The 11485-nt window shown below is 46.7% G+C and overlaps 1 protein-coding gene across 1 annotated transcript; it reads left to right on the top strand.

Moving 5' to 3' along the window:
- Positions 1-6695: 6695 nt before the first annotated feature.
- LOC103539188 (keratin, type I cytoskeletal 13) lies at positions 6696-11415 on the top strand. The gene is made up of 8 exons (XM_008505670.2): positions 6696-7280; positions 8171-8253; positions 8775-8931; positions 9131-9292; positions 9689-9814; positions 9926-10152; positions 10482-10627; positions 11390-11415. The coding sequence occupies exons 1-8, from the start codon at positions 6696-6698 to the stop codon at positions 11413-11415; spliced, it is 1512 nt and encodes a 503-aa protein (XP_008503892.2).
- The last annotated feature ends 70 nt before the right edge of the window (positions 11416-11485 follow it).

The following is an 11485-nucleotide window of genomic DNA, read 5'->3' as shown; positions in this document are numbered from 1 at the left end:
GCCTCTGGGCCAGGATGTGTGAGGTGAGGTGGCCTCGAGAAGCCAGGAGTGTGACCACAAGCTGCTGTGTCCCTGGGGAAGAGGAGGCTGAGGGATCTCTGGGCTCTTCTGGGTGGTGAAGAGGGGCTGGAGGCAGTTTCTTTTACCCAAAGAGTGGCAGTGCTGGAGTGGGAGAAGGGGGAACAGAAAGGTCAGCACAAGAGGCAGGGGGATGTAAGAGAAAGCCAGAGGGGTTTGTGGGGGAATCCCCTGAAAACTTAACTGCTTCCTGCCCTCCCTTGGCAGGTCTCTGCAGACCAGAGCTTCCCTGCCAGCCCCGCTGCACACCCCCATGAGGTCTTTCGAAGAACAAACCCTTTGGAAAAAGCAAGGCAAAAATAACCTGACAGATCTCAGTTCTGCTTACAGCACCAGTCAGAAGGGACTTTGCAGAGCGGCTGCTTCCTCCCTGCTGCCTTCACCCTCTGACTCTGCTTCCAGCCAAGCACTGCTCTTCACTTGGGCTAACCTGGTTTGTGGTCACTTGTCTCACACCTACCAAAGCTAATAATCTCTAATAAAACTTTGCTACTACTGACGCAGCCTTGAACCTGCGAAATAATTTCTACAAGTCAATTAACACACAAGTAGTTAAAAAAAATGGTTACACGGATAATTACATTTATCATACACCTTTGGTTAGAAACTTACCTTTGATCTACACCCACAATGCAGTCATTAAAAGGGAAAAAGAAAAACGAGCAATGTTCCACTGCTCCTGCCCACCCCAGCAGCTGCTGGAGGGTGGAGGAAAGGGACCATCTGGTGCTGCAGAAAGGGACATGTGCTACCAGAGGAGGAAGCATAAGCTAAGCTACAAAGTAGAAGGTGATGAGGAAAGAAACATTCAGGGAGGCTGGACAGAGCGTAGAGTTTCACAGCAGTCTGACTGATGATCCTCTAATGAAAGAGACTTCTAAGCAAAAATTGAGTTTTCATTAGTGTAGGTGTGTGCTAATGTAGTGTCTGCACCACACAGCACCTCTCAGTTATTATGAATGTATAGCCACAGGATAAAATCAAGAACAACAAGTTTTCCCAAATAATATAGAAGCAAAATAATTTGAAAGCAAAGCTCTGCTGGGCTTGACATACCCTTCTGGTGGAAGAAAACAATTCCCAGAGAAAATGCTAAATGAAGAAACTCTAAATGGATTTTTTTAAAAAAAGGCAAACAGGAAGAACCAGCTGGCAACATGTGGGAAGATAAAAGGGTGAGACAAATTAATATGTGGGAGAGAGTTTTTTTAAAAGTAAGATACAATAAGCAGCCACGAAAAAAAAGATGCTGGTAATTTTATTACCAGAGTAAGGAATCACAAACACAGTCAGGAGCACTTTGTGCAAGCAAAGACCCAAGATCTCACTGGTAGCAGCATCTCACAAGTGTTTCAGCTATGCCTTGGCTCCTCATGCTGTGGATCTGCAGGAAATACTGGCTGGGGTTTGCCAGCTCACCCTCTACAGAGGTCTAATGTAAAGGCTTCCAAGAAGAAGACTTCAGCGGAAAGAATGGCCCTGAATTAGTGCCCATTTCTAAAGAAAAGAACAGCTCAGATGTTTCTGGAGTAACAGCATGGGGCAAGCCAAAGCTTGACCACACAGAGCTATTCTCTTGGCAAAAATTACAGCAAAATGGGACTTTGGTTTCTTGCTCCAGGTCTTTGCTCTGCAGAAAGCCTTGTCTGCTCCTCTGTCACCTTTCATGCTCTGTGCTTTCAGATCCAGGTGACACATCATGTCCAGGTGACACATCATGTCAGGATGACTGCACCAGCACTGGGTGGGCTCCAGCTGGGGGTGGCCTCTGCCCAGTCCCTGACCAAGTGATGGAGAGGTTACTTAGGTCTGCAAGGTCATTGCTCCAATAAGTCTCTGTGTCAAATACTTTTTCTACCAAGTTCTGCATCTCCAGTTCCTGCGACACAAGTCATAATGTGCATTTCAGTACCATGTAACCTCCCTTGGTGTTTACACAGCACCTCCAAGGTCACCACATTAAATGCTGTGCAGAACTAAAATGATGCCTTCCCTGCCCAAGGAGTTTATAACCTGGATAGTGAGGGAAATTATGGCTGTGGAGATAGCATAGGAAGAGGAGGGGAGGAGAAAATAAATGAAATGTGGAGGACTCAGTGCATGGGACAACAGGATGAGAGGTGAGCTGCTGCCACCACCATGAGCAGAGTCTGTAGGTGACACATATGGGGCCTCACAGAGTGAAGACACAGATGAATTACACCACCACCAGAAAAAACCCCTGAGGAGTGAACATACCAGAGGTTTAGGACACCAGTGAAGAAACAGAAATAAAACAACTAGTTCTGCAAATTGCCAGTGCTGGAATCAGCCATGAATTAAGGACTGCACTGCACAGGTAATTACACCTGATTACAGGCACCATACTTTTTTAATAGTAGGCCATATTCATGTCTGATGTATAAACTATAATTTCTGTCTAAAAATCTATTTTATAAAATACACAGTCAAATACAGCCTTTCTCACACCCATGGTAACTATCTGTGAGGTTGGCATTTTTGTTTACTGGATTGTGTAACATTTATAAAGAATTATACAGAAGAGTAAACTACTGCTATAATCAAGCAGGAGATTTCTCAACTCAGTACACTGAATAAAATAATTTAAACTGCCAGTGTGAACCACATGTTGAAAATACATTGAAATTCAGAGACGTCTTAATACAAGTATGAAATAAAGGTAAGGGGAAAACACTCTGGGGATGCTCTGCCCGCCCTACACCTTTGGCTGCCTGTCTCTGTTGTACCCTGGCTGGTTCCTGGGCACAGGAAGCTCCTGAATACTCCAGTTCTGCTTGTCAGGTTCAGGTTTGACCCAGCAGGGACTGCAGGACTCAGCTTTGCTTTGCTCCCTGCAGGAGGGGAATTCTGGAGTCTCTTCCCCCAGCAGCATCCCTGGCCCAGCACCAGGGCTCCTGTGCTCTCCTTTGGCATGACTCAGTGGTGCTGCCAGAGATGCTAAAGCTGGGATGTCTGGTTGCACTGTCAACCAGACAGAGTTGGTAGGTTCTGAATCTGGTAGGTTCAGGAAGGGAATGGAAAACCTTCACAAAATGAACCAATTGTGAACTTCAGCAGGAAGAAATCTGGTGCTGTCCACCTCCATGTTGAGCTGCTTCTTGATCACTCACAAGTGTTCAGAGGCAGTCTGAAGATGTGAACAGTCAGCAAGAAAGAAACTGAAGCAGAGTAATCCCCTTGGTCTCTTGAGGCTTATTTAAGACCTAGGCTCATGCTGTTACCAAACTCCTGGTGATAATTATTTCACTTGCCTCACAGGAATTTTGCTAAACACAGTGGTATAAAGCAGTGAGTCATTAGCCAGGAAAAACTCATGGTCTGCATTTGAAAGATGGGAGCATGAGGTCTGGAGCCGGCTCAGTATCACTTCAAAGAACTGTTTAATAAGTGCTGCCTAATGGCTATTATGCAAATCATTAATGGTAATTACAAGTGACAAGATAAAATCATATTCCAGTGTGGTTGCACAAACATCACTGAAGCAATGCTTGTGAAAGCAAAGTTCTGTCAAATCAGACACACCCTTCTTGTAGTTGACACAAGAGAACATCTCCAACTTTGATAAGTAAAGCGAGCAGAGCATGGACAGGACAGGGGGACAGGACAGGACAGGACAGGACAGGGGACACTTTGCACAAAGGCTTTGCACAGGCACAGGGCAGTTCCCACAGGTCCAAACTGACTGCCCACAACATCACTGGAAAATGCCACATGCCCTTGCCTCCTCCCTAGCTGCCCATCACCAAGGTGTCAATATTTACACTTACTACCTCTTTACCCCCCTTCTGACCTCTCATTTTCCCCAGCATGCCCACAGGACTCAGCAGCACTGGCTCTGGACAGCCCTGCCAGCACCTCCTGCACCTCCACCTGCACCAAACCACTCCTTTCCTCCTAAATCCTTTTGGGACATTTTTATGTCTCGGGTCTGCACAGTCCTTTCCTACACATTGTTCTGCCCCAAGGCTCTGCCCCTGGGTAGAGGAACACAAATATGAAGAAAAGTGGAGGTAAAGGAATCAGATGAGTGGAGAAAAAAGGCCGGAACTGATGGATGTGTCAGAACAAGGTGGTGGCTTCCTGCTGGAGAAAGCTGAAAGCCACCCAGTCAGCACACACACACATCCCTGCTGATGTCCCAGTGCCTCTGGCCTTGTCACATCTGTCAGGAGAGAGGCAATGCCACCTGACTCAGCCCTGGCTGCTGCCTCTCAGCAACTGCTGCAGCCACCCAGCACAGGGAGAGGAAAAAGTCTGACCAGGCACCAAACAGTCTGGTTAGCCAGGGACAGGACTGGGGATGCATTTGCTATATCAGTCCCATGTTCCATGTCCCAGTGAAACTGGAAGGAGCCCAGTAACGCTCTGAAGAATGTCATTACATCCCAAATGTGAGTACTTTGGAAGAATTGTGTGGTCACTTCTCAGTTCCAATGGTAAAATGGGATTCAGTTGCCTGTGGTCCTTTCAGCCAGGACATGTGCTAGGACAGTCTGTTTTAAGAGGAGAGCAAGATCTATTCCTTCTTCCTATTAGGTAACTGGTGAAAGAAGGAGGTGTAGGTGCTCCTTACCCTCCTGTAGAGAAATCTCCAATATGTGCAACGTCTCCTTCTATACCTAAGAGTCTGAAAGGGGAAGAAAGGCAACCCCAGCCCAGAGCACAGCTCTCTGCACATTGCTAGTAGGTAACTTCTGAAAACCTACACAGCAGAAGCAAAGCTCCAAGCAATCCAGACATTATTTTAATTTCTGTTGGCTCTTACAGCCACACCTTGCCTTCAATTATATTCCTCAAAATGTCGGATGAAAGCCAGATTTACTCCCTGTCCTCGTTTTTGCTAATGATTTTCAGCTCTCTGAGTCTAGGCTGTGTGGGGATCATGGGGGATGAGTTTCCAGGGGGAGGATGGACTCGTATTTCAGGCACTGCCATCTCAGCCAGGAATCTGAGCTCTGACAGACTCCAGCTTTGTCCTTGAGCAAGTTATTTCACTGCATATGAATAATGAATATTCTAGGATGCTGCCAGCCTTTGGTAGGCGTCTTCTTATCATTTCTGATCTAAGTAAAGAAATAATTTATCTTGCTGGAGAGTGGAGAGTCCTAACTTATGATGGTGAGAAGATGATCTACTTATGCTTGGGGACACTGTCCTACCATGGTGGCAGAAGCCACTGAGATGCACACACAGGACACCTTCTCCCAGTCATGGGCTGCACCCATGAGCTCTGGTTTTCTCTGCCCAGAGGTAGTGGCTGCCCTCAGGGCTCCCTCTCAGGTCTCACTCTCAATGCCACAGAGGATTTATCACAACTGTTGCTCTCCAGGTGGACAAACTTGAGTCAAGGTTGCTTGTGAGTAAGAGCTACTTGGAAATTCCACCCTGTAGGGAACAGAAGGCTCCATCCCCTGGAGAGCAGAACATCCTCTCATGATGGGAGTCTGCTGGAGAAAGATTCTTCTTGCCCTGGTGGATCCAGTTCTCCCGACACTCCTCTGGCTATTGCTCTCCTGGCTTGGGAGGTTCTGTTCCTGTGGCTCCTGGGCTTAGCTAATACTGATACAACTCTGACAAACTCAGTTAGGAAATGTGGAAAGCTTTTCTCCACCTTATTTTGTGCTTGGCACAACCTTGGTCATGCCAAAGACCTGCAGGATCACATCTCAGTCCATCCAGGGAACTGGATACACCGCCCATGGATACTCCCTTCCTCTCATCTCTCTATCTGGGAGGATCACAAACTGAGGCAGCATGGACAGCAGTTACAGTAACTGAAAAATAACTTCAGAGAGGCACTTCCTACACTTCAGCTTACACCAAGCCTGTGTAACATCCTGACACAGGGGACTTTCAACAGTTAGCAGGTGTCATCTGCTCAGACTGTGAGTGTGGCGACTTCTTGTGCTTGCAGGACCAGAGAAGCACAAACCCCAGATGGGGAACTGACCCCAGGAGGGAATCACCTCAGTGATTTAAGAAATCTCACAGCAAGGCATGTATCAGAGCTACTGCCTGTCTGTGCTAGGTGACAGACATCTCCAGCACCATCCCTGGCTTTTCACTACTACACTCACTATTATTCACATTTTTCAGAAGTGAGAATTTACATTACTACCATTTTTGTTCCACATACTCTACCTGAGCATGTGATACAAAAATGTTTATTGGACTAAGAATAAAATAAATACAAATGAATAAAAGATAAAAGTCACTTTGATGTTATAAATACCAATGTTTCTTCTTTGTACATAATCTAGGGCAACTTTTTTTCTTGACTTGTTGTAAAGTTTGCATCATACAAAAAGCTGATGACTCACAAATCTTTATTTTACTTTTTGGAATAAGCTGCTGACATGTAAAGTATCTTCCTTGTGAACTGGGATTTCTAGAGGGAAACTGCCTATGGGCTATTTATTCTTGGCATAAACAGCAAGACTAGCCAGCCCCGTGGGAAGAAGAAACACCCCATAGGTGGCACCCCCTTTGGAAGGTATAAATAGAGATCTGCGGCAACAACCACCCTGCAGTCTGATTCAATATCAAGCTGTGCATCTTGCTTTGGGCTTTGGGTTGGATCTGCAGCTGTCCTCAAAATGAGTTGTAGTATTAAGCAGACAACTGGCTCTTTCAGGGGAAGGACCAGTGGTGGCAGCTGTGTTATTGGTGGTGGTGGTGGTGGTGGAGGAGCACGGATCTCCTCGGTCTCTTCTGGAAGATACACGACTTGTGGGATAGGTGGTAGCCGAGGGTTTTCTGGTAGAAGCTACTGTGGTGGTGTGAATTATGGAGGAGGACTGAGCACTGGCAGTTTGGTTGGTGGAAACTATGGAGGTGGCTTAGGAGCTGCTGTCCTCGGAGGATGCTCAGGCATTGGATTCAGCGGTGGCAGCGCTCGCTTTGGCGGTGGCATTGGAGGTGGCCTTGGTATTGGTCTTGGTGGAGGGGTAGTTGGAGGTGGTTTTGCTGGTGATGGAATTCTTCTTTCTGGTGACGAAAAGGTCACCATGCAGAACCTTAATGACCGCCTGGCTTCTTACCTGGACAAGGTGAGGTGCCTGGAACAAGAAAATGCTGACCTGGAGTGCAGAATCAGGGAGTGGTATGCCAAGCAGGGCCCTTTTTGTGAGCCACGGGACTACAGCTGCTATTATAAAGAAATAGAAGATCTTCAGAATCAGGTAACATCATTTCTCAGATGCTTTTTCCTTTGTAAACTTCTCCCGTGCTGTTGGTTCACAACTTGGAGCAGTTACCACAAGTAACATTTCCTTGTTGTAAGCAGCTTCTTGTAAATAGCATTGAGACAACTGCCTGTAGAAAGCCTCAGAGCTCCAAGGTGAAAACCTTGGGTGTTTGGATTGTTTCCACTGCTTCTGTTCATCAGATATATTTGAAAGGGAAAATGTTATCTCCATGGAATACATCTGGCTTGGCTCAGTAGTCTTTCTGAACTAGGCTTGTGCCAGGTGTTTAAACAGATATATGCCAAGAAAGCAACTAAAAGTGAAATAATGGATTGCAATAATTTGCATGAATGTGAATTATTCAGCCACCAGTCATGCAGAATTCCAGTTAAATGTTATTTTTCTACAAGTTTACTCTTTCATACAGAAATATCAGCCATCTAATTAAAAACAAGAAGAAAGAGAGCATTGCCATAACACATCTTATGTATGCAATTTAAAATTAAAAACACTTGCAAAGTGTGTTTGGCAAAAATTCTAGGATGTCAATGCTCCTTTATTCAGAGAAGAAGAAAGTGAAAAGAATCCAGGAAACAGACAGAACGAGACAGACTTGTAATTAAGTCTTGAAACAAAGCTTTTAAATCTCTTATCTGTGAAAGATTAAGATTTAAAAGGTTTGTTGGATTATGGCATATGCTGGACAGCACTGCGTGCACCTCCCTGTCTGGAGCTGAACCCTGGATTTTATCATTTTGATGCCTTCACTCTACTGCACTGAACTCCCACCCCTGGGACTGCTGCACCCCTCAACTCTTCTGTGTCTGTGACCCAGTATAAAAAATATAGGGAAGTGACTTCAGGAGTGAATATTCCTTTTCCAGATTGTCTGTGCAACCATAGACAACAACAAGATCATTCTGAACATCGATAACAGCAGGATGACAGCTGATGACTTCCGAGTGAAGTGAGTACCCCTCGGCTGTCCCCCCCCTCTGCCACCACACTCCTGCTCGGAGAGCTGGTGACAATGAGCTCTTGGGCAGGTCTCCTGAGATGCTCTGGCCAGGAGAGGCTGGAGGCTGTGCAGAAAAGCTCTTTGATCCATTGCTTCGGGACCTGCCTTAATGAGTGGCAGTTTAGGACGGAAAGTTTGGGACAAGATGTTTTTGAGTAGAGATCAGAGTTCTCCAGAAAGCAGAACGGATCTGCAGACAGGAGATGAACAGGTTCACCTGAGCTGTCATTCCAGCACGTTGTGTCTTTCAAAGGGGAAGTTTTTTGTTTTCCTCTGGGAGTGCAGGAAGGGGATGAGTAACACCTCTGCCAGGGAGAAGCCCTGACAGAGCAAGCCTGGGCTGCTTCCCTTAGCATCCTGCTAGGCTAGCTAGGGAAACAGTCAGAAAGATGGAAGGACAACTGAAAAAGAAGAGCAAAGGGTGGTGTCAGACACTGCCTACACGTTCTTGTTTCCTGTCCCACACACAGGTATGAGACGGAGCTGGCCCTGCGCCAGAGCGTGGAGGCTGACATCAACGGCTTGCGCCAAGTCCTGGACCAGCTGACACTCTGCAGGTCTGACCTGGAGGCACAGCTGGAGTCACTGCGGGAGGAGCTCTGCTGCCTGAAGAAGAACCACGAGGAGGTAGGGCCCTGCCCATCTCGGGTTAAAGGAGTTAGTTCATGCAGGATGCATCAACCTCCCTCTCTGTGGTCCCCACGCCTGGGGTGCTGCCTGCAAGGGGCGAGAGGTTGATGGGGATGATATGTGTGAACCAGGAGCTGAGCTCCTTCACTGTTTTCCCTCTTTTTGAAAAATGCCATCGTCTGGGGGGTGTTTCTAGGAAATGAGTTGTCTGAGGAAACAATCGACTGGAGATGTGAGCGTGGAGGTCAATGCCTGCCCAGGCCCAGACCTCAGAAAGATTCTGGAGGAGATGAGATGCCAGTATGAAACGCTGATCGAACGCAATCGCAAAGAAGTTGAGGATTGGTATGAGTGCAAGGTGAGTAAATTCACACAGCTCTGACCTTCCCCAGCTAACACCCAGGCAATGACTCCCCAGTGATTCATTACACTTTAAAGCTGCACAACATCACACAACTGACACCAGGGATACTGCCACACTGTCCTCTTCATGGTGTGTTGGCAATTGCTGTATGTTAGTGACACTTGAGGCAGGAACTCTTTATAAAGCAGCAAGTAGTGAGAAGAACTGGAGAGAAGTACAAGTGGGAATGATGAGAAGGGTTTACATTTCATTAGGATTAGAGTGTTCACCTAAACCTTCCTTATTTCATGCTTTTTGTTAGCTCCTCTGCCCTTCCCTGAATACATAGCCTGCCTTACATTAAACACCAAATATTACTGAACACCCTTACTCTGGATTTGTGGTTTTCAGATTGAGGAGGTGAATCGGGAGGTTATTACAAGTGGTCAGGAGGTAGAAACGTGCAACAATCAAGTCACTGAACTGAGACGCCAATTGCAAGCCCTGGAGATCGACCTCCAGGCTCAGCTCAGCCAGGTGGGTGCTGAGCTAGCACAGAGCTGAGCCACAGCTCAGCTTTGATGTTTGTAGTTTAAACGAAGCGTTTTTTACCCCTGAGTTGATATTGTGCCACATGTCATTCCTCAGAGGGACAACCTGGAGTCCTCCCTGGCTGAGACAGAGTGTCGCTACAACAACCACCTTGCTGAGCTCCAGAGCCAGATCACCTGTGTGGAGCAGCAACTGGCTGACCTGCGTGCAGAAATGGAGTGCCAGAACCAGGAGTACAAGATCCTGCTGGATGTCAAGTGCCGTCTGGAGCAGGAGATCCATACATACCGCTGCCTGCTGGAGGGTGGGCAGCAGGACCTGATGTAAGTAGGCTTGAGATGCACTGAACCATACAATAAAATCCCCGTGCCCTGGATATTTGGATATAAAAGCAAAGTGGGCTCTAGGTGGAGGCACTACACCAGCTCCTTCACATGCACCAACCTGTTCTGGCTGCTTGGTAACCGGTGGTGCTCAGCTGCTCTCCTGCCCTGAGCCAGCCCTTGTGACAACAGGAAAGGTCACTGCAATGTTCTGCCTGTTTTGTGCCAAAGAGGAAAAAAGGCTGAGAGCAGCAGTGACAAGGAACAAACTGTAGTTCTGATTTATCTGTCATTTTGTTTATTAAATTGTTATTTTCTTGTTGCCTTAGTCAGCAAGGAGGAATTGGTCAGTCTTCAGGTCTAGGAGGAGGAGTTGCAAGAACAAGTGGAATGGGAGGAGGAGGTATCATTAGGACAAGCCACACTTACACATCATCTGCCCAGATGCCAGCCTGTGCAGCTGCGGAGATACAAGGTGAGAACTGCAACACTGCAAGAGTTCCACAGTCTTCTCTATCCTACTGCACCAAGGACAGGCAGCAACAAAGATCTTTCCCACAAAAGTTACAGGTGCTATGGAAAGTTTTCTTGTGAGGTTACTGGGAAATACACAAAGGGAGGTCACAGCAGAGGGGCTGCAAGTGCTGCCAGGGAGCTGGGAAGTGTGAGAACAGCAAAATGGGAGGAGGAGGGAGAGGGACAGAGAGAGCAAGGAGAGAGTCAGCAGGCAGGGAAACCAAATAGAACCTGGAGAAAGGACTGATGTGAAATCTGGGACAAAGGAAAGAGCAGGAGAAAGCAGAGTGCCCAGAAATAAGACAAAAAAGCAGGAAGCATGGGAATACTGGCAGAAAACTATCACTACTATTTCATGGGAAAACTTCCAGCCAAACTGAAAAAGAAAAAGAAAGAAATACGGTAACAGTTGGTCCAGAAGAATGAGAGTGAGCAGGAGTATTGTTCTGTCAAGGACCCTGGTACTGTTCCTCCCCCACATTGCTGCTGGTGCAGTGTCTGCAGATTCCCCCATTTGGAATTTTTATGTAAAAGGACAAACCACTCTCAAGTTAGTTACAAATCCCAATGGCAGGCAACAACCAGATCTTTCCAGGAAGGGACAGTATTTGTCTGAAATTGTAATTGAACTGGCTTGTGAAACAAACGTGCATAAAATAACAGTGTGGGAAAGAATCTAATTTTGCTACAAACCAAGTAATGTTTCCTTTGATCTCTCCAGTGCCTTGCAGAAGGATTTGTGATTAAGCAGAGAAATGAGAATACGCAACAAGAGAACCCTGAAGCAGAGCCATGCATAAAGAGAGAAAATATTTAC

The sequence above is a fragment of the Calypte anna genome, chromosome 27, assembly GCF_003957555.1.
Source record: "Calypte anna isolate BGI_N300 chromosome 27, bCalAnn1_v1.p, whole genome shotgun sequence".
NCBI classification, from domain to species: Eukaryota; Metazoa; Chordata; class Aves; order Apodiformes; family Trochilidae; genus Calypte; species Calypte anna.
The sequence above is the reverse complement of the archived record's forward strand: the minus strand, read 5'-3'. Positions and strand labels throughout refer to the sequence as shown.